This window comes from Podarcis vaucheri (assembly GCF_965113315.1).
Source record: "Podarcis vaucheri genome assembly, chromosome: 1".
NCBI classification, from domain to species: domain Eukaryota; kingdom Metazoa; phylum Chordata; class Lepidosauria; order Squamata; family Lacertidae; genus Podarcis; species Podarcis vaucheri.
This window is the reverse complement of record NC_138759.1, coordinates 84,204,639-84,228,161: the sequence shown is the minus strand read 5'-3', so window position 1 is coordinate 84,228,161 and position 23,523 is coordinate 84,204,639. Positions and strand designations below refer to the sequence as shown.

The following is a 23,523-nucleotide window of genomic DNA, read 5'->3' as shown; positions in this document are numbered from 1 at the left end:
GACGCCCACTCCAGGGGCCGGAGTCCCGCTTGGCACCGCCTCCGCGGCTGCTAGTGGTCCAAATATGCCCAGGGGGCGTGGCTTGAAGCTGCATTGGCCGGTGAGGCGGCGTCGTTCGCTTCCCAATAGGCTTCTTTCTCGCCGCTCCTATTGGCCTCTTCTCTTGTCCTTTGCAGGTAAAAACCAGTAAGCAGCTCATGGAGGGGGGGCGTTGCAAAGACGCTGTCTCTGACGTCATCGTGGAACGGGAGCTCGGTTGGCTAGATGGCGAATGACATTTGAGAGCCAACGGTAATGGGCGCTTGTGAAGAGGACGAGCCAGAGCTCCAGACCCAATGCCATTTGCACCCTAGCTGCCCAATCCTGTTCCTGTTTACCAGGACACACGTCTAGCGGGTTCCAGGGGCGCGCATAAGATTCCAGCCTCACTTAAGGTTCTGGCCCCAAATTGCCTGACAACTCCGTTTTAAGAACTTAACTTTCAAGCAAATGTATTTAGGTCTTATTCCTCCAAAAATTGGCTTAGGTAGGAGCTCAAATATATGGCTGCAAAAACTTACACTGAAGGGGTACTACAACACGTTATGGGATAATCCTGCCGGCATTGGGCTAACAGGACCAGCTCCCTTATGGATCAGTAGGAATAAAATGGTGAGTTCTTGGCAAAGGAAAGTGGGGGCCCCCAAGGATCTCTTGAGGTTGGTGCTTTTTACACAATCTAGAGTTAGGGATAACCGTGTTTGCTTTAGACATCAAATTATTCAGGGTGGTAAAACACAGATTGTGAAGAGTTCCAAGCAGATTGCTCCAAACTGGGTGACTGGGTATTGAAATGGCCAGTGTGATGAACTCTTAAGCTGGCAGTGACAATCGTTGCGCTTTCTCCTCCTGAACAGATTACCAAAACCTTGAGAGATAAACTGCTGGGTTGCTCCATCTTTCCATTTTATTATTTGTTTTAAGTTATTTCAAATGGTTACCACCTCAAGTGCACACAGAAAGGCAACATAAATGCAGTAATAAACAATTGTTCAAATGTATTTTTCTTACGGCTGTTGTTGCCCTACCACTGTTAATAAATCTGCACCTGAATTTCTTACAAGAAAAACCATTTAAAATCCAACCTTGTTAATCTTAAATGGCAATCTCGTTTGCTCTTTGCTGCAAGAGCTGGCTAACATGTTGTGGAAAAGGGCTGATTTCCCTTAAGCTTAGTAACTGTTGCCCCTCACAGTATCTTAATCCTAACCTAGCAATGTAACATTTAGAAGGAGCTCAAGAAATGTTAAGATAGCTCGTTTGTTTTTTGTTAAAGGTAGCCAAGAACACAAACTGAAAAACACTAATGGGGGGAATATGAAAAGCTAGCATTGTCTACATATAACTAGTCTTAGAGCAAGGCCTAATTTCATGCAGGTGGCAAAAGGAAAATCCTGAAAGCAGAAGAGGATGGTACAGGAGAAGGGGGGGGGGCGGGGAGAGAAAGGGTATTCTGACCACCCTGGCTCTCAGATTTCTCTCAAGGGAATGCAGCCCTCGACAGAAAAAAAAAAACCTTTACATAGACCAGGGATAGGGAACATTTGGCTCCCCACAGTGCTACTTTTCTAACAAAAGAGGTGCCGGAGCTCACCATGAACTTCTCCCTTGTTCTTTTAGAATGGCAGTGGCACCCACCTAAGAGATACTAGAGCTGAGCTCTGGCTGAAAAAAAAAACTCTGGTTCTCCAGATGTTAAACTACAGCTCGTCGTCCCTGGCCATTGGCCATGCTTGCCAAGGCTGTTGGGAGTTGTAGTTCAGCAAAATCTGGAGGGGGCAAAGGCTTCCCAGCCCTGACAGACAGCTGTACAGTGGAACCTCGGGTTGTGAATGTGATCCGTGCCAGAGGCACGTTCGCAACCCACAGCGCCGTGTCTGTGCACGCATGGGTTGCAATTCAGCGCATGCACAAAGCCCGATTTAGTGCTTCTGCGCATGTGCGAGCACCAAAACCCAGAAGTAGCCCGTTCTGGTACTTCCAGGTTTGGCGTGGTGCGCGACCCGAAAACACGTAACATGAAGCAGCTGTAACCCAAGGTACCACTGTACCTGAGTACAATTAAGCATAGTGGATATGGCAATGGATAAAACCCTGAAGTGCAGCTCCAAGGGATATGCCAAATTCCTGGGCCAAGGTGTGCTCTAATCCCTGCCAACAAGCCATTCCATGGCAATGAGGAAAAATGAAGAGAACTGATGTGGGGTAGTACCACCTAAGGCAATGTACTTAACTGATTCATGCAAAATGTTTATTTTTTCTTAGAGGCTTTATTCACACTTTACTACTATATTAGATTTGTCAAGCATCAGCAGCCCATACGGAAACACCTGCTGTTTGGGCCTGAATGAGACAGCCCCCTAGTTTATAAAAAGCAAAATCCATACACAGAACACTATGCACACTCCCCACAAGTATAGAATTTTTTTTTATTTACAATACCCTATAAAAATGTAAATTTAGAAATTTCATTAATCATAACCAAACCAAAAAGTAAAAGCACAATAATAATAATAATAATGGACCACTTGATCGTGTTTATGGAGAGGAGTAAAGAGTAGAGGAAAAGGATTAAGAAAGGTTGAAAGGATGTAGGAAAAGGGAAGGTGTGAGAAAGTAAGTTAGAAATCTGGATTTAAGGGAGGTGTAAGGAGAATACTGTGGAGAGGCAGCCAGTTAGTAACAGGCGTTTACTGGTTGTAGAATACCTACATGTGCAAATTGTTTTTAAAAGCAAAGAAAGAATAAAAAAAAAAACCTCACCACATTCCAAAAAAAAGGAGCAAGAAAACAGCAGGACCTAGCAGTGTATGATATTGAAACTCACTAAGATTAATCTGTTCCAGGAAAATTCATTCCTGGTACCTTATTGGTTAGTCTACAAGGGATCTTGGCCAGCTGGAGCTTGAAGCAAGGTGTAGGTCAGACAAAAAGCTCAGGTAGAAAGTGAGTCTCAGGAAGACTAGACAAATGTGCAAAGATGACATTGCTTCATCACAAGGTTCAGAAAAGGCGGATCAGTTTGCAGGACTGGGTGACGCCATACTGAGGCATGTGGCACTGGAAGAGGTGGGGAGACAGAGTCACCAGTGGGCCAATCAGAGGGACTTCCCGTCATTTAAAAACACTCCCAACATAACGGAGACACCAACAGGTCTCTCCATTTCCACAATAAATGTGGACTATTCACTTCCTCCTACCCAGGCCGGTGTTCTTAGTGACAGGAGACAGAAAAGCGGAACTACTTTCCTTGCTAGTCCATCAGTAGTGCGCTGAGGAGAAAGGGGTCTGTGTAGGGAGGGAAAGCTATTGTGAAAGTGCTGAGGGAAAAGGGGGGGGGCTTGGGGTGATTCAATGCAGCAAGGACATGCAGAACTGCAAACTAGCAATGAGGGGCGGAGAAGGTAAGCACATCCCCAGCCAAGCTCAGAGCAAGAGAGCAATCTTCTGTGCTGGACCAGAGACACAATCCCACAAGGATTTATTCTGAGAAGGCACTGCCTCCTCTTCACCCTCTAAAATACTCTGGAGGTGGCAGCAGTGATGGAGACCAGTGTGGCAGCAGTTTGAGGCCTTCTATCGTATTCCTTGAATTAACCTGAAACAGAAAAAAGCAGCAAGAACTGTCAAGAATGTGTACCCTTTCTAGCCACTGCAGCCAGATTCCTTTTTCCCCCAGCTCAATTTTGTTTCATATCCGTATAAAAGGGGTGCAGAGCCTGTGGACCTCCAGGTACTGCTGGAATACACCTCTCATGATTCATGACAACTGGCTATACGCCAGCTTTTCTCAACCTTGCGCCGCCAGATGTTCTTGAACTACAATTGCTATTATCCCTGATCACTAACCATTCTGGCTAGGAATGATGGGAGTTAAAGCCCAGCAACATCCAAAGTTGAGAAAGCCTGGGCTATGCCGGCTGGAGCCGATAGGAGTTGGAATCCAGTAACATCTGAAGAACCACAGGTTCCCCACCCGTGCCAGACAGCTTCCTCAAAACTTAAATATTACAAAAAACTACTATATTACAAAAAACTACTATATTACAAAAAACTACTATATTACAAAAAACTACTATATTACAAAAAACTTAAATATTACAAAAAACTTAAATATTACAAAAAACTACTACTAGTCTCATTCCAGCCAGTCCTTATTAGTGCACTTCCAACGATTAGTCCCACTGTGGAACTATTGTGAGTGTGAGAATCAGTGCCACAGCAGTATCTTCTCCACTTTTCTCCATTTTAAAATTTTTATTGGAGAAATCGTGTCTCCAATATATATATTGGATTTCTCCTTCCCGTTCTCCATTTCCACACCTGACTTCTATTAATGTGTGGATAACATGACAATACTTACTGCAACTTTGTCTCTAGCACATTTAGTTTCTGCTGATCAACATAGCGAGAGAAGAGAGATAGGAGATTAGAGGGGGTGGACACTGGCTTGGCCAAGGCTGCCTGAGGGATCCGGAGAAGCTCTCTGGTTGCCATGAACATCAGTTCCGTCCTGCCAGAGACAAGGAAGTAATGGTCATTGTAAGAATGGCTTGCAGGGCATGGAAGTGGAGGTTTGTCAAGAGAGGCGCTTGAGTTTACATGCCTACCACATCATAGGATTTAATCTGTAACCCACTCTAGAATTGTATTTGCAATGTAGAGCAGGTAAAATGTTTTTTACCGTAAATAGATGGGATTTACTACTGGGAGATAAGAGACAATTACCCCATGTTGACAGATATTTTAGGAAACAAGGATGGACACAGCAAGATTGACAGTACTTCACACCACATGACACTGTTCTAAAATCAAACTTGATCAATTCAGCAGGGGCACTGCTCTCAGAACATTTGTCTTTGGCCACAACTTAGATTTGACTACCAATTGGTGACCATTTGGTACATGAGACCATTTCTGGAAAAGTTGTTTCCTTAGCACGATCCCATTTGATATTAAAGGAGGCTGAAAGGGCAAAAAGGAATACGGTGATCCAAGTTTACGGAAGACAGCTGAGAGTCCTCTGGAGCTACAATTATAATCAGGAAGTAACCTTGACAGCTTTAGCAGACACTAAAAAAGCCATGATCAATATTCCAGCTACTGATCTTTTGCAAGGATGAGACAGGAGGAGGAGGAGGAGAGAGGTCTTGAACCTATCAATGTGGGTATTTACAATAATTGGTTACAGTGCTAGACTTTCAGAAGAGGATGCTGCGGCTTTCTGCCTCCCCCTCTACTCTTTCCAGCAATTTTAAGATAAAAATGTTCCTTCCCCTTGGGATCCTTCTCAAGGAAGGTTCATAAATGTAATAAACTATGGCTCTCACATGCTATATGGCTGAGATGAAGAGAACAGGTCCAAGTATACTTAGTCCTTAAGTTGTACAGTACAAGATCACCAGAGCTGCAAGCTTGCTGCCCTACTCCTAGGTGTAATTTGACAGACTCTTAAGCACATGGTGAGCCATCTCTGTGCAAACTTCAAAGCAAGGACTACCAGCCTCAACTTATCAGCTAAAGAACCTGCTTTGAGTGTTTGAGTAAATACAGAGTGCTTTTCCCTCACCAAGCAAACACAGCCAGCATGGTGGCAAAGACAAAATGTGCACTGAAAGAAGGGCAATAAACAGATGAGCAATCAAATGTCTCCACACTCCACCCCACATGCAGTACAGCAATGGCAATTGTAACAGTATGGAATCAAGGGGGGAATTGTGCAAACCTCTAGAGCTAAGTAACTTGCTTCTCATGTGCTACCAACATGTACCAGAAACTATGCAAACTACTCTTCACTTACTGTTGTGGATTATCTGCATTCGTCTGAAAGCAGACGAATTCATTCATTTTTGAAGAAATACATTTGAAAAGTAGACACAGCAAATGCCAGGCTGCCCAGACTCACCACTGGTTGTCTTGCAAGAGCTCTGTAGTAGAATCTGAACTCTGCAGTTCCTCCCCACGGCTCAAGACCAAGTACAGCAAAGAGAGGCCAAACTTAAGTGGAAGGGGGGGGGGGGAGAGAGAACAGAAAGGAAAATTAATGCTGCAACCCTGTGTGCACCTCCAGGAAAAAGTTATTCCCCAGTTAAGTCCATCTTACTTTAAAGAATGACTAAATTTCCATTTAGAATTAAAAGGGCCAATCTGTTTTTTTTTTAAAAAAAAAAAAGTAAAATGGTCAGCTGCACAGAAGAGACAAGGCAAAAGAAAAGTAACTGATATCAAAAATCAAGAGATGTGAGAGCAGCTGCCTAGGAACAAGATAGTGACTCCAGAGCTTCATTCAGGTGAGGGAGCAAGGGCACTCCTTGCATCCTAGCAAATCTTTGTAAGCAGCTGTGCCTTTAAAGCCTCATCATTAACACCTCCTCTATCCTGAAGCAATGTCTAGCCATAAAAAAGTCTAGTGGTACACTAAGCACTGATAAAAGTGGAGTAGAGAGAAGAAACCTTGTTCTGGAGCACATTTGTGAGGTGCAGGTTGGCTGATGCTGTCGTCGTCGTGCTCTGAGGTAGGTTCATTAGCTGCTGCAGGATGCTGGCGACAGTTCCCAGCGGAAGATGATAGAGAACAAGGGAGAAGGGCCTCAATAGGCAGGGTAGCACCTGAGGAAAAGGTTTTTTTAAATGCCATGCTTTTGTCACAGGACAAGCCTATTCCACACCAGAGACTGACATCCTAATTTCTGAGTCTAATCATTAATATATTGCAGTAAAACTCCTTTATGCTGAGTGCTGTGCATAGCATTGCTATAGCACTGTGTTTGTTTTTGTTTTAAAATGCTGGTTTATTGTTCATTGTATTGTATCTGGTACTTTTTATATTTTATTATCAGGTGGAAATGGTTTTTATTGGAAACTAAGCTGCTTTCTGGAGGAAGCTCCTCAAACATTGGGGTATAATGGATAAATATAAGTTTAAAGTGGGAGAAAGAGACTCTCCATCTTCATTTTCCTACCCTTTCAAGAAAGCCACTTTCTAACTGGTTTCTTGAACTTTTATCAGCCTTTGTCTTGATAAATACAATACATTCTCAGGTTTATGCCTCTGGTACTTAAACATGTTATAAACTTTCTTACAAATGCTAGTTAACACCCCACTTTAAAAGACTAGGAAGGAAATGGAACGACTGGAAGAAGAGATGTGCTCTATTTGTGGTTTCGGCCTCTCCAGATTATCAAGGGAGACTGCCAACAGGAGCTGGAATCTGTCTGTAAAACCATGGCTGTCATGGTTTACAGAGGATTCCTATGTTTAAGTCTTGCTAAGTCCAATGGGGCTTACACCCAGGTAAGCATGCACAGGACTGTAGCCTTAGTCATTTTGTTGAAATACCCTTGTCAATTCCAAAAAAAGACTAATCCTAACACACACAAACAGGACTACTGTACTTTCCTCTTACTTTAGTAAGAGAAGGCATTAGTTATGCAAGTGAACTCTTCCATTCCTGTAACACTCAAGACAACTCCTTAGTGGCCTCTCTTCAGCAGTGTTTACCTCATCCTGAGCATCCTTCTTAATTAGGAATGGCAAGTTCCTGGCTGTGGCCATAAGTATATCAGCGGCTTGCTCAGTGGACAAGAAAGGTAGGATCCGGGCAACCAGACGTTTTCCTTTCCGAATACACATGATCTGCACAAAAGCATCATCACACAGCCTGTCAGAAAAGAGCACACAAATCATTGTTAGGTGGCGCCAGAGCATGTGATTCTTCTGCCCCACCGAACTTCCTCTCTAAGTGGCATGCAGAGCTGGGGTAGCTTTGAAAGTCACAGCCTTGCTCACAGTCACAACACTCTTCATGAAAGGTATAGCATCTAGCAACCTATGCAGAGTTCTTCCAAACACCAAGAAAGTCTTTGGAAAAGCAGAGACCATTTCATCGGGAGCAGTAACCTCATTAAGGTCAAATAATTATTTTGAGCCAAAACAGCTTTAAAATCATATTGGGTTGGCAACTAGGGGGCTCCCTGGGCCAGGAATGGCACTCTAAGGGGGAACATCCACTTCACAACCTAGAAGTGAGGGGTAATTATGGAGGAGGCTACAGTTGTGTCCCCACCTCAGGCCAGCAGGCTGCTAAAACAAGAAGCCTAGGTGAGGAAGCGGGGAATGACACTAAGTTTATTACCAAATAGTCTGTCCTAATATCTTGGAAACAGGTTGACAAGTATGGTTTGCCATCCCATTTCCCTCCAGAAGCAAATCTGTACCAACTAGTTTTTGAAACTTATTCTTGCAATGCTTATTCCATCAGCCCCAATACTGCCATTATCAGTAAGGAAACACAATCCTGCCTATCTAGGCTTCGGCTAGTGGGGCATCCCGCTTAGCAGAGTTGTGTTCATGTGATGCTCCCCCGTCTGTGGAATTGGGGGAGAGGCCAGTTGTCACTAATTCCCCCTACAGCCGCTTGTGCTCCTGAGTATCTGCTCTGTCACATTGGGAGGAACTATTTTCTTTTGGGAATTGTACAAGAATCTTACTCTTACCTTTCCTGGTTGGGCGTTTTCCCCTTCAGGTTGTCATACATGTCACAGATCTTCTGCTTCCTCTCCTCCATCAAAGCCAACCTGTCGCCCTCAAGGCTCAAAAGGTAGCGCCTCTCATAGTCTTCTACATCCAGGAGGAGGCTGTATGTCTAGTAATCAAGAAATGGGCTTTAGACAGGCATCTAAACTCAATGCCCTATGTCACTTCTTATATGACTACAGTTCTAATGCATGAATAACACTGCCAAATGGATAGGCTGGGCCATCCCCCCACCTTCCCCCAAAACTTTAGACTAGGCCAAGTCAGATAATTAGAATGATAGAATTGTAAGTTGGAAGGGACCCCGAGGGCCATCTAGTCCAACCTTCCGCAATGCAGGAATCTCAACCAAAGCATCCCAGACGGATGGCCATCCAACCTCTGCTTAAAAACCTCCACGGAAGGAGAGTCCACCACCTTCTGAGGGAGTCCATTCCAGCTCAGTGTCAGAAAGTTCTCCCTTCATTAACTTCATTTAAAAGTATCTGAAGAAGTGTGCATGCACACGAAAGCTCATACCAAGAACTAACTTAGTTGGTCTTTAAGGTGCTACTGGAAGGATTTTTTTTATTTTGACTATGGCAGACCAACACGGCTACCTATCTGTAACTGGATTCATTTAAAAGGAAACTACACTAAGTAGGAAACTGAGACCCCAAATAGAAGCAGTAATCATGGCTAAACCACCAAAAGGATGTACAAGTGATTTCAACAGTAGCCCCTCTATTCTAAATCCAAGATGGCATAACCCATCATGCTTAAACTGCGCTGCCACCAGTTTAACCACTAAGGGCTGAGTTAGTAGCTCCCCTTTCACCTTGTACTGGATGATTCCCGCTTTCCAGGGAAAACGCACCAAAGACTCAGACTTACCTTCTCAATAGTGAAGAGAGTCTGACGCCTCTTATCTCGAACCTGCTTCTCCTTTGTCTCCTAAGGAAGAGTGCAAGACATGCTAAGAAAAGTTCCCACTGAACAGGAAAGTTCCCCTCTGCAACCTGAGCAGGAGCAAGGTTTGACAACGGCAAGAACCCATATTTGAGAAGAAAGATGACAAACCCATAGCATTATGCTATCTATGGAAGGGAGCCCCAAGTAATCCTAGCCAGGGAAACTTACATCTTCTTCCCCTCGTAACGTCACAACAGCATCAATCATCTTGCGGGGGTTATTCACACTGGAGACTGTGAGCTTCCCCAGTGAGCCTTCGAACTGCACTGCAAACATAAATAAAAGGCAATGCAGGTGAAATTGCATGAGCGAACCTACCTGCCCTAACATCTTGCTATTGCTACACAAAATTATAATGTTCCCATCCCTTCCCAATTACATTTTCACTCCATCAACCAACTGTGCTTTCCTAATCAACCATCTAGGAAATGAGGCTATATTTTGGGCTCAAATACATGCAGACCTACAAGGAAATCTGTTCCTTGTGTCTAAGCTTGCCTTCCTTTACTCCCCAGCCCTAGAATAGTATATAGGGTGAAGTTTTCATATGCAGCAGAATGAGATGGTAGAATCCTGAGGGAGCAGAACAGGTTAAATCACTCCCAACAAGTAGCGGGAGGGAGGGGAGTATGTTTCTAATGATCCTCCATATTAAAGACACCACGTGAATAGAAGCTTAGCACAAGGAACACATCTCCCCATGTGCTATTTTTCTATTTGCAGGGCATTCTTTGCCTACCCCACCCCACCCCATGCAAGGCTGAAGTAGCACAGTCCTCCCTTCCACATCTGGATTCTAGTTCCTCCTCCTGCTACATGCACTCAGATCAGTCCTTGGTGCACAAGGGTACTTACCTGGCTTGTAGGCATGCTCTAACTTGGCAACTTGTGGGGTGATTAGTTTGGTGCGCTCTTTTTTGGGACCATCACCATGCATTTCCTCAGCTGCAGATAATTTTTCCAGCTTCTGAAAATAGTTCTAAAGGAAGAGAAAGCTGGTTAGAAACCTAGAGGCACAGAACCCTTTAACCCAAGATTGGAAACTTGTCCCCAGCAAGACAAGAAGCAGAGTGCTACAATGGGCCTCCATGAAGCACCAACCTGATAGTAGAAGTCATCTAGGTATGGATCAGTGCTTTGCAGTTGCATCATCTGGATCTTGGACACCCAGTCCTTTTCCCGCTGCAGCATGAGATTGGCGTAAGGGTCCTTCCTGATCTGCTCCTGGTGGCTATTCCGGTGGCTCCCTCTGTCCCCTGCTGACCCATTTAGGCTCCGGTGCTGACTGAAAGGGGTGCCACAAAATTCAGGAAAAGTACAGAGCAATTACAGTGGAACCTTGGTTCCCGAACGGTTCAGTTGCTGAACACATTGGCTCCCAAACACTGCAAACCTGGAAGTAAGTGTTCTGGTTTGCAAACGTTTTTTGGAAGCCGAATGTCCAACGCGGCTTCCGCTTGAGTGCAGGAAGCTCCTGCTGCCAATCAGAAGCCGCGCCTTGGTTTTCGAACAGTTTCAGGAGTCAAACACTCCCAGAACGGATTAAGTTCAAGAACCAAGGTACCACTGTACACAGTAGGACACAGCGTGCAAGTGCTCCAGGACAGCGGCCTGGGATTTATACGAAGTCTCTTGGCACAAGACAAGTCTGAGAAGAACAGATGCACTCAAGCAAATTCCTTCAGCTGTATTTTTACATGTCCCAAGAAACAACCTGGGGTCAATCCAGCATGCAAGTTCATGGCTCTGAGCTTCCAAACTTAAGAGCAGGTAAAAGAGAGGCTAAATTTCTTCTGAATAAGCAAATTTCACCCCAGTCACCAGTTTGCTCTGTTGTGACAGGCCATGAAGTTACTTGCAGGATGTTCCTTGAAGGGGTGACCAGAATAACCACAGGATGTTGAGAAATACCTCCACAGAGAGGCACAGTACTCAGGGGTATGATCACTGTGCCAAAGACCGCATCAGAAAAACTGACAATAGCCCTCTTTAAAAAACAAAATTCTCATCCTGGTTACAGAGAGAAAGCCAATACACGCAAGCAGATTTGGGTGAAGGCTTAAAACAATAGAAAAGCAATAGATAGGGAGTTAGCTGCATAGGATACTGAGGCCTATCATCCTAAGAATTGTCTTGCAAAGTAAAGCTAAACATCTGTTGAGTTTGCTTCCAGTGGCAAACCAGATGTTCCAAAAGAGCTTAGTGGCGATAGGTATCCCTTTTTGGTCTCTGCACCTCCTCCCTGGAGATACACTGCCCCCAACATATGGAGGTTCAATTTCCAGCCATTTTGGCTGTAGTGCTATCAATACAGACCCATGAACTGTCTAAATTCCCTTCCATCTAAACTAGCAGCTATCTTCCACTTGAGGCAACTAATTTTGTTAAGATTATGAACTGCCTGAATTAATCATTCCTTTTCCTATTCCTACTTCTTTTTGCCACTCCAGCTCCATTCGGAAGTCCAGGACAATCTCCAAGTCCTTCACAGAATCAGAGTGGAAGGTGTGTCAGAAGGCCATCAAGCCCAACCTTCTGTTGCTGCAGGGAATCCACTTCTGTAGAATCAGTGGAAAATGAGGGCTCCAATGAACAGGAATGAGTTGGATGCCCACCAAATTATTCTTCCAAAAAAATCTGATTTTATGTAGATTTTTTGCAGCAGACATACTGTAGGCACTTGATATATATTTATATACAGGCTACATCAGACACAGAAACAGCTTTTCCTTGACACCAGGTATACACAACCTTGGCAGAACTTTGCTTCTTGTGCTGGGAAGGCATTTAAGCTTTCCCTCCCTCCACCAGCAGAAGCACACAGATTCACTCAACACTCACTTCCTGTTCTGCTGCTGCCTCTGGTGCAAGAGCCGCCGGTGCTGTGGGTGAAGGTGGGTCGTATCAGGCCGGAACATCTGCGGTTGAGGCCTAGGGAATAAAGTTCTCTCAGGAAAGGGCAATGAAGAACCCACACGCAATTCAGCTTAGCTGTCTTACTGGAAGAAAGGTGAAACAAATAGGATACCTTAAATTCTGCAGGTGGGCTCCAGGACATGGGGAATGGTGTTGCGATGAAGGGGCAGGCGGTGCCCCAAAGTAGGCACGAAATCCACTAGCTGGAGGCATCATCTGCCCAACTCGGCCCTGGAGTAGTTTGGGGTTCATGGATGCAAGAGGGTTGCTGACAAGTCCAGAGACACGTGCAAACTGGCTGGGAGACAGCCTCCCTGCCTGTAGGGAGAAGCAGGAGAAAACAGCACCATCACTGCAAGAACTTTATCTGCTAGGGTATGCAAGAGAGAGAAGCATACCAATGCAACATTGCTGATGGCTCCTCTGAATATATGATCTGGCAAATGAAGCAAACACAAGAAGCAGGTATACGGAGGAAGAACTTGCATAGTAGAGCAAAAGCCCATAGGCCAGGAGTGAGGACCCTGTGGCCCTCCAGATGTTGCTGAACTCCAACTCCTATCATCCCTGAGCATTGGTCATGCTGGCTAGGGGCTGTTAAGAGTTTGAGTCCAGCAACTTCTGGAGATTCACAGGTCCCCCACCCCCGCTGTGGAGGATGCAACCACAAAAATGCAAAGGAGAGCAAGACAGTAGTCAGATGTTTACCTGCGCTCCTCCTAGCAGCTGTGCTCTTTGAAGGTGGGTGAGAACAGGAGTAACATTGGGAGGGAATGGGTGGCCCAGGAGGGAGGAGTTCTGGAAAAAGGAAAATAGAACACACCGACTGTAGAAACAGTCTGACACAACATGAACATTCCTATGTTCCTCCTTCTGGATATTACTGAGATGACAGAAAACAGAAGGCAGGAGCAGTGCAGAAGCTAGAAGCGTCTGAAACAAGCAAGACGAGGCGTTTAAATAACTGGTCATTCCTATCATACAGGACAAGACAAAATAATTCATTCTAGCATTAGGCAAACAGTATCATCATCACATCTCAACACTGGAGAGCCATACTGAGGATCTCTTCTGAAGGATATTACAAGCTGCAATACTGCTAAATTGCTTTATGATTAAAAGGGTACACCAGACCACTAAGGAGCAGGAGCACTAAATTTCAACTGTTGTATGTGCTGTCCTTTCAAGGGCAAAACCCAAGTATCTTAATACATGAAATTGGGTGTCATGAAAATTAAACAGAAGACAGGAGATTTGAGCTCTTTCTCCTTTTAGGCTTTTTTGTTTTAGGCTTTCTTGTCTAACAATGAACAATTATACCAAAAGCCAAACTGAAGGTCAAGTAAACCTTACAAACACACAAAAGTGCACTGGGAATCTCCTGTAGTTGACAGGCTCTGTGTTGCCCCCTAGGGATTCTGAATGTGTTCAAGGCCAGAAGGCGGTTTATTTCAGAACTAAGCAATACAGAAGAGAGACTGAAGGTTACATTGATGAGTAAAGGCCTTCATGAACATTTTTAAATAGCGAGGAATGTTGGGGGAGAGTTAAGGGCAAGAACAGTTGTTAAACCACAAGGCAACACAGAGATTTGCTCAGTCAGAACTACCGTCATATTGCAGAGCTGGTTTGGAGACATTCTCTCACTGAAGGGGCTTGGGTAACGCTGCTGAATGGGGACTCTAATGTGAACAGGCTTTGGACATAGGATCTATTGAAAGAGAAGAAAAATGAAAGCAAAATAAGCAAATCAGTAGAGTTGAGATTAAACCTCACCACCAAATGCTTCTTTCAACTCCAGGTACCAGACTGCATCCTAACCATTAAGATAGCATGTTTCTAGCAATCACCTTCATTGCATTTGAAAGGGAACAACAAAAGCAAACAAGAGCACTTCTTTCAATAGCAGATTGGACCCACATTTCACTGAACATTCAAAACGCCACTGAAGAGAAAGTCACATCCTTGAAAGGGCATCTGTGTTACATTTTTATGAAAAGTTTCAGATATTTAATTAATGCTGTTTTCCCATTTTGTCAGAGACAGGCAGATGGAAGACAAGCTTCTATCATGGGAGAGTTTGACATCTAGAGCAGCAAAAGGGCAAGTAAGCAAGCATTCCAAGGGGACAAGGGCGCAGGTGGAAAATAGCATTAGCCTTTGCAGATGCTAAACTGAGACCTCTGTGGCAACCTCTGTGCTACACAATGCAGCAGAGTGCCTTTTGCTTTCATTCTGTTCTTTGCTGAAGCCCCCATCCCAGATCCACACACCCTCAATTCCAGAAGGAAGAAGCAATACCTGCTGGTTAAAGTTGGGCATGTTGGGCTGCTTAGGTGGCGTCCCAATAGGAACAGCACGGACAGGAGGGCTGCCAATAACTGGCGAGGATGACCGCCTGGGCAGCGCCCGCTCCGAAAGGTCCTGCTCCTCTTCTCGGGCCTGCGGAGGTCTTTGTGGAAGGGCATATTCCAGCACTGACACAGAGGGGACCTCCTGCGCAGAAGGGGAGAACACACCAGCAACTTACTTTAAATATTTATATATTTGGGGAAGAGACACAGGCAGAATGTAGGCTATTGAACTTAAGTCTGCAAGTCTCCCATGCAAAGACAGTGTCATTATCTTCTGTACAGTGCACTAGAGAAAACATTAGATAATGGAAGCCGGAGGGTGGGGTGAGAGGCAGGAGGAAGACAGTCACCTTTACGGAAAAACCAAGATTCCCTTTAGATGAAACAAAGCACTGCACCTGATTAAGAAGCGGTCCCCTGATGCGCCTGAGAACTGAAGGCCCGTCCCAGATGCTCGAGTTGAGCCCACCTTGTTGCTGGAAAGAAGGGAACACAGGGATTAAAAGTCACATGGAGGTCCCTCCACCTATGCAAGCTACCAAAGAGATGAGATTGCTCTTTCCCCACCACTATCACTTGCTGCACACCTGGACAGGAGGCCGAGTTTGCACAGCCTGCATGATGGCTGGATCTTCCAACTCATTATCAATCACCATCTTGCTGAGCCTCTCTGCCAGGTTCTCTTCGTGGTCTCCCAGCAGGTCCATCTCATCGGCAACTCCCGGGTCCACTTGCTCTCCTCCTGGTGCAGGCTTCTCTTCCAGCTCTGCCAACCTTTCATGAGCTTCTTGCCAGTCATCATCTGCAAAGGAATGACAGGAAGGATATTTATTATTATTATTATTATTACTGCTGTTGTTGTTGTTTTATTTTTATACTAAAATTTGTATACCGCCCTACACCTGCAGGTCTCAGGGCAGTTCACGGGATATATTTCTTTAAGATCCTGCCATTCTTGCCATATCACTCCCTCCTTTTTCTACAGCTGCAGCAGCATCTGCCTACAACTCCAGGGGCAAAAGATTGGAACATCAAAGGGATTTAACAAGCAGCCAAAATATCAGCAGTGCAACTTTGGAAGAAATAAGGATATTTCAGCACAGTAAGGATATTATTTTAAAAGAAGTATATATAAAATAGCCTCCGGCATATGAATAAAAAGGCAGGGTACACTTGTTAGACAAACTCACCAATTGCACCAGCTCCAAATGTGTCATCATTAAACTGGTCGATATCTTCATCTTCCTCAGCCAAGTTATGAAAGCCTTCTTCATCCTCATCCAGAGGGCAGTCCTCAAGGGACTTAACAGAAAAGAAACCCACAGCATTGATTTCAGGAACTAGAAAGGCATCTCAACATCCTCTTTAGTATTCCAAAGCATTTCCCCACAAACTCTTCCCCCTCCTCCCCAGGCATGAGTCATAATTTCAGTAGATGGGTCCCCATCTTCATCCTTCCAACAAGTTCTTCCTTCGCCCTTCCAAGACATATGCAACCACTATCCCTTCCACCCACCACCAAAGCACCAATTCTGAATTAACTAGGCACAAAATCCCCACACAAACCATCACAGCCTGCAGCTTTCTGAAAGCCACTTCCTATGTTACGAGGCAAAATTAAGTACTCATCCATTTGCAGCTTCAAATGCTACGGTGCAGCACTGTTATGGCAAAAAGCCTCTCAAAAAGATCAACTTGTGCCAGATCATACCAAAACTCACCACTTTTAATTTTGCTACCCCCACAGCAACTTAACTCTTCCACAGTGATTTCCTCCCACTCCTTCCCGTGTTGTAATATTGCTACACCAACTCCTTATTATGAATATAAAATTCTGTAGGTGTTATGAGATTCAAAAAGGCAAAGGGGGCTGTTGACATGTGGGGGACACCTGGTCTTGAGCTGTGTGCAAAAGTCAAGTGTCTTTCTATTCCTGTTTGGAACAAGCAGATAAGTAGTGTAGGCTGCAGCACACTCATAGTTCACTACCTGTATTTTCAGAGAACTATATGAATGTCAGAGAACTATATGAAGCCATTGTGCTATCCTACAAGAGGCTGCATCCACAATCATTTACTCTGCTTTAAAACTGCAGAGTTAAGTGGCTCAAAGACCGAAGACTGACTATACCATGCTTTCCACATTGATCTTCCCTGTAACAAGAAGGGTAACACACCTTGTGCAAACGATTGCATAGTTTTGGTATTCTCATGCTCTCACTTCCTTTCTGGCATGCCAGAAAGAATTTCATCCAGGGAGTGGTTTTACTCATGAGTCAGTTCAAGCTAAATTTGGACCGGAGCACCTTTCAAAGCATAAACCAGACTTTGCTCTCTAGTTAGGTAAAACAATACGACCCGAATTGTGTCGGATACAGAAAGAAACTAAACAAAGTATCTGCACTGAGCAGAAAACAAAAGTAATAGGAAGAGGAACAGAAACCAGCCAAGAGTTTTTTTCTGAATGAAGAATCATTTCACATGGTTTACTTTACAGACAGATCCTCTGGCAAATAAGCCAATGTGTATGAAAATCCAGGATAAGAAAAGAAAATGTCTATCCAAATAAGTATTCCTCCAGGATTAAGCATTTGAAAGAGGCAAAACATATTTGGTCAACTCACCAGTCAAATACTCATTTAAATATTGTCAAGTAATGGTAAAATATCTTAAGAGTACTAAATTTATTAGAAAAGGAAATGGAACACTTTAAACAGATTTGATGCTTAATTACAAGAACAAAATAGTTGACTGTTTATGACCTGGTTCACACATCACAGCAAGCCATACATAGTCTGAAATACTCAACTCAGCTTACTGCAAATGGGCAAGTGTGCTAGTGGATGCTGCTCAGTTATGCCGCCAAGAGACAAAAACATGGAACTGACTTAGCAGTAGGTGCAAAGCAGGACTCGTGATTTGTTTCTTTTCAAACAATCCATGAGACGAAGCCAAGTTTTGTTTTTGGCTTACTGCTCATAGTTTGTTGGGAAGAACAAACCACAACTGCTGGCTTGCATGCATCACAAAGCCATCCCCTCCCTGATCAGTTTCTCAGCTCCAAGGTGGGTAGGGCAAAGTGATCATGACTGAGCAGCATGAAGCAGCACACTGTTCATTCATGGTGAACCATTGCTTTGCTTTTATCTATGACTTAATGTTATGTGCAAACAGAGCCATGGTGAAAGGATGAAATAGTTTTTTTTTTAAAAAAAACCACCACCCTATTTTAATAACATTAAACAAGTTTGTAAAAATCTTAATATTCACATAATATCAGATATAGATTCTTTATACGCAGTCAAAGAACAAAATAAAGCCAACAACTGTACAAGTAAAACCTGGTAAACACATGAAATACATTAGAGAGTTTTGTAACACATAGATGATTATACATTATCAGGAATATTTAAAATATGCCCAATATTAGATAATAGATCTTCTCTGACTTTTATCCAGAACTTTGAAACCAGCAGTTTTTTGTTTTTGTTTTTCAAAAATGATCTTGCAAGAATGAAATTAAAACAGAAAGTGAAGTGAACTTTTAAAAAGCCGTTGTAGAGGTAAGATGCCACCCAGACAACAGCATTCCTGGTTTTAAATATCTTTACCGTAGGGACCAATATTTGACTGGTCAACGGATTTGCATGGCAACCCATTACCTACCAGAGCATACTAATACATTTGGGCTTAATGCACAGTAACTACAATTCTATCAGCCTTGTTCAAGCCCCTTGTTGCTCTATACCAGTCTATATCCTGTCTCCAAAGGTTACTGGGTTGGAAGAGCAATGGTCTGTTGCCAAAACAGCAGAGTCTGCTTGGAAGTGAGGGAAAACAGCAAGATAGGAAGTGCAATTTACTTTTTCTGGCCAAAAAAGAAACTATCAGTTTCACTTGCATCAGCAAAAGAGACTGAGAAATGAAAGTGTGGTTTATTTTTTTAAAAAATTGTTTGCAGCTTCCCGATGATTCCAGCTTAAGACTCTAGGAAAAGTCTGGAGAGCTTTTTGACTGTTATACCTTGTGTAGCCAACAGCCATTAAATCACATAAAAACTCACAGCATAACAGAGGAGGGTGGACAGTAGTAGTGTGTCCATTTAGTGGTGATAAGTTAAGAGAATATGGAAGAAATCTAATTTCCCCCATAGTCTGATTTAAAAATGAGACATCTGTCAAACAGTAGTGAAACCTCAAATGTGGATTTATGCAAACGAGTAACAACTAAGCAGTTCTTCCACACACAAGAGCATGTGGAAAAGGCCTTCTCTGCACAGTAATAAAACAAGAACATCTCCCTTGATTCCTACATGGTGTTCAGAATGTGAAAAAGAATGCCTACCCAATGCTCCCAGTGTCCACGCAAGCTAGGAGCTTCTTTTCGTTTTATTTCTAGTCACTTTCTTGTACCATACACAAGATGATACTCTTGCATTTCATGTTGACAAACTTAAAAGAATTAAACTCAGCCACCTAATTTCAAGCTTTCAATCACTTGTGTAAATTGGAATTGCTAGACCCTTGTTTTGAATCAAAAGTGAACTATTCCTGAAGCTCTGCAAACACCATCTTGGTAGTCAAGATAACCCCACAATTAATTGATACCTGTAGTTGTTTTAGCGATGAGTTCATATGTTTATATTCACTTGCTTTGATTTAGGCTAATTGGCTTACTTTTATGTTATCCTTATCTGGGGGAGAGGGGGGGCCTGGGGGGCTGGGCTCCAAGCCCAGAAAGGAGAACTATCTGTAAGATTTGGGTATTTGCCACCTATGCCATCATCTTAGTCAGGTGGAATGATGGGGAGTCCTGGCCAGAGTGTACTATGCTGCTTTGTGTATAAAGAACATAGGAATGTTTGCTTGGGTGTGGACAAGCCATCTCTTTGCTGCAGTGTCTGTCCTGTGTCTGTAAAGGCTGGAAGACCTGGCAGGCTGATTTGCTCTAAGTCTACACCTTTTATTTAATAAAGCAACAGAACTGATCACTCAAGCATTTTTTAGTCCTCCTTTGGGCCTGCAGTTCAGAACCACCCTGAAAAGAAAGGAGCTGTGCTTTTACCATCTTTGCCGCAAGACAAAGTACTAAAAGAAGATTAATGGGGTAACTATCCCAAGTTAGGTACCTTGACTCTGCACTCTTAAACGACTATCCCAGGGGTGTTAAACTGCTGCTTAAGCCACCTAAATGTAACACAAGAAGAGCCTGCTGGATTAGGCCAATGGCTCATCTAATCCAGCAACCTGTTCTCACAGTGTCCAACCAGATGCTTGTGGGAAACCAGCAAGCAGGATTCCGGCACAAGGGCACTCTCCCCTCTTTTCCCACTGCACAAAGGATAAAGAATCACATCTGTTGTCCCGCCTGCATTCAGTTCTTGCCCTGCCCATCACTGGCATGCAGCCCCCAAAAGGTTTGTCACGAGAGAATGAGGCCCTCAGGCTGAAAAAGGTTCCTCACTCCTTGCTTAACTACTTCAGATTTTGTCATGGGAGGAGCTACACTGGAAGAAAGATGGAGAAGGAGCTCCAGCCTATTAAGTTCCCCATAGAAAAAAACCTAGCATACTTTAAAAAGGACGTGGAACCGACATGCCTGAATCACAGAACACAGTCCTTCAAATGAATGCTGCAGGCTACTGCCTCAGTGCAATCCAGTATGCCTGTACACTAAATTACATGACATTTTTCACACTACTCTATCCTAAAAGTCTCACAGTGATCTGTTCCTCGGAACACAGTATTCTTCAGTTCCTATCAACAGCTCTATCACACGTTCTGTCTACGAGCAGAATCCAAATGTAAACACTGCACAGAAAATATGCAAGAATTCTCAGTTTCTGCTTTTTTACCCTCCTTTGTCAGTTTTTGCAGACAAAGGAGAACTCCTGTAACTTTGCAAGAATATCTTACTGAATAGATAATATGTGCAAGCCCAATTAAATCCCCCAAAGCACATGTCCAAAAGCCAATCAATTATATATATTATTCCTTAATACAATGTAGTTTTGCGCGCAGTGATGCGAACCTCCATTGCATCCCCGAATTTCCTTCTATAGTTCAAACCCCAATGTCTCACTGGGGCAAGTCATTCCACATTCACCTGGTACATTCTTCCCACATGACTTTCCTAAGGGATTCCCAGAATAGCAATGGATTTGTGGGTGCTCCATACACAAACTCCATCTATGCTGCAGATGACTGACCCCCCTCCCATGTTTCTGGCATGGAAAGGGCCCTCAGGAACCGAAAACACAAATCAGCACCTCAGAACAGACCCTTCCCCAAAGGCCACTCCACATGAAAGCAGCTAGTTATTCGCTTGTTTAGGGCATAGGCAGCAGAGTTGGGGAAAGGATGCCACTCTCCTTCGCACATCCTAACAGGGCACCCAACTGGGAGACCCGCCCCCCTTGAGCTGAGGGAACGGGAAGGGGCTGCTCTCCCCCCCCCCTCACCCACAGACTAGATCAGCCTCCACCCAGGGGTCCTCCTGGGTCATTGTCCACAGACTCCTAGAGCGGCCCCTCTCTTCCAGCACGCGGCGCCGGACAGCTTGGGGGAGGGGGGAGAGAAGAGAGCCGAGAGTTCCAAATACGGGTCAAAGGTCACGGCAAGGGTGGCCCTGGGCGCTTCCGCCCGCCCGAGCGAGGGAGGGAGGCCCGGCAGCGCCCACACCCCGACAAAGCGTTTCCTCACCTGGTAGCGGAACATGGTTCGCGGGGCGCGGAGGCTCCCTGCCCCCCGACGCCCCACGCAGCGCCCGGGAGGCTCCGCGCGGATCCTTCTCCAGCTCCGGGACCCCGCCCCCTGATGCGTGCCCTGCGTCTTGACGTAGTCCCATGAAGTCCACCACACAGGTTTCCTCTTGCGTAGATCACCGAGGCGCGCATGCGTGCAGGGAGTCCCGTTCTATTCCCGGTCCCGCTATGAGGAGGAGGACGCTGCTTTATTCCCTCCCCTGCGTAAGGAGGCGTTGCCCTCTTAAAGGGCCAGAGCGCGGTTATTCTTGCAGAGGAAGCGGGCGCTGAGTTTTATTTCTTGTTATTTTTTATTCGAAAGCAATTGGTAATGTTGCGAATCATTCCTGTGCATACCTTGTGCACATTTGAGGTTTTGCAAAATAAATAGAACCTCTGAGATGCTACGACCACAAGATAAATAACTCTTTGCAGTTATTTATCAAATTTAACGATATAGCCATTTGTTTGCTTATTTTAACTGCTAATTTTATATATTCTTTATTCATTAAGCTGCCCCAAGAGCAGAGAAAGCTGGTGTTTAAAGTTCACTCCTCCATGATGTGCACTTAAAGTAGCTTCCAGATTAAAAAAACACAAATCAGGAAGTAAACACAATAAAACACAAACAACAGCACCACATAAGCTGTCCCAGCAAAGAGCACCTTTAAAAAAAATTAATTCAGAATACTGGAAGTTCAGTTTCTATTGTTCTGCAACTTGCATTTACTTATTTCTTACATTTCTATCCTACCCTTTCTCTCAAAGACATCCATAGGAGCAAAAATCAAAAAGTTAAAGCAATACAGTTCAAAAATTAAAACATTTAAAAACAAACTGAAAACAGCTAGAACCATTTAGAACATTTATAAGCAACAGCATAATACCATCACAGTCACTAATCTCAAAGTTGCCTTGGCCAGTGTCTTTCAGCCATCAAATGCCTGGGTAAACAGGCATGCTTTTAAATTTCAACTACAGTTAATGAGAGAGACTGATACACCACAAGAGGAAGACCATTCCTCAAACATTCCATGCCCCTTTCACAAGTCAAATCAGGCAGCAAATCATGCAAACTACAGATCATGTATATAAATAATATAATATGATTTATGTCTATTATCTCTATAGGCTGCATAATTTTATTTCTCAGTGCCAAATATCTCATGGAGTTGCCACTGCCCCCTACATTACCCACAGGTCAACAATATCTATTTTACTTGACTTCAGCCCTGTGAAATCCATTACAAGTATATAGCCAGTGGCGTAGCGTGGGGGGTGCAGGGGGGCGCGCTCACACTCGCAGCTCTCTGCCCCTACCTGGCTCACCCACGGGTTAGGGGGCACAAATTACTTGCCTTGCCCCGGGTGCTGACAACCCACGCTACGCCCCTGTATATAGCCAATAACTAAAAAAGGAGCCTGTTTATGCAAAGTCTGGCCTCAGTAGGAGAGGGGAAAACATTAGTTCACCAAGAAGAACCCCCACCCCAGACACACACTGACTTCCCAAATTTAGATTTTTGTAGCTTTTGGCGCATTAACATAAAGCCCTTAGCTAAATTTGGATGGACAATCTGACTCCATAATCTCATGTACACATTAACAATGGATAGAGTTTACATCCACTTCATTAACTGGAATGCTGACGAGAATAAAGCAAAAAGCATATGACGAGAATAAAGCTACTATGTTTGTGCTACAATATTTGTTTGAAAGATCTGCCATACTTTTCCGTGTATAAGACGAGGTTTTTTTATTCTAAAAGAATGTTTAAAATTGGGGATCCTCTTATACATGGGTAGTGCATAGTGGGGACGTGGGATTGGTTGCTGCCGTGAGCAGGAGATTGTCAGCGGCGATTGGGCAGTTTATTGGTGGCTGAGGCAAGGGCTTTTGTCGTTTTGCTGTTGCTGCGGCAATTGGGCGGGTGAATAATTTTCGGCAATCCCCCCAAATGTTCAACAACCCTGGGCAATCGCCTCC

General features: G+C 44.2%; 1 protein-coding gene and 1 long non-coding RNA gene across 3 annotated transcripts; one reads left to right on the top strand and one right to left on the bottom strand.

Annotated features, from left to right (window-relative positions):
- The first annotated feature begins 138 nt into the window (after window positions 1-138).
- Window positions 139-2,612, top strand: LOC309526836. Its single transcript, XR_014216972.1, has 2 exons — window positions 139-651; window positions 897-2,612. It is a non-coding gene; the product is annotated as an uncharacterized lncRNA (long non-coding RNA).
- On the bottom strand, window positions 2,451-21,653 carry PATL1 (PAT1 homolog 1, processing body mRNA decay factor). Of its 2 annotated transcripts, XM_082211432.1 has the most exons (19): window positions 21,497-21,653; window positions 15,987-16,098; window positions 15,384-15,598; window positions 15,195-15,272; window positions 14,744-14,938; window positions 14,052-14,153; window positions 13,151-13,240; window positions 12,555-12,760; window positions 12,368-12,457; window positions 10,628-10,811; window positions 10,382-10,505; window positions 9,695-9,792; window positions 9,449-9,508; window positions 8,536-8,684; window positions 7,541-7,700; window positions 6,493-6,648; window positions 5,945-6,036; window positions 4,403-4,552; window positions 2,451-3,637 (listed from the first exon to the last, which is right to left on the bottom strand). In XM_082211432.1, the coding sequence occupies exons 1-19, from the start codon at window positions 21,509-21,511 to the stop codon at window positions 3,616-3,618; spliced, it is 2,298 nt and encodes a 765-aa protein (XP_082067558.1). In that variant the 5' UTR covers window positions 21,512-21,653; the 3' UTR covers window positions 2,451-3,615. The 2 variants fall into 2 exon arrangements, with proteins under 2 accessions (XP_082067558.1, XP_082067559.1); XM_082211433.1 differs by lacking the exon at window positions 13,151-13,240.
- Between the last annotated feature and the right edge of the window lie 1,870 nt (window positions 21,654-23,523).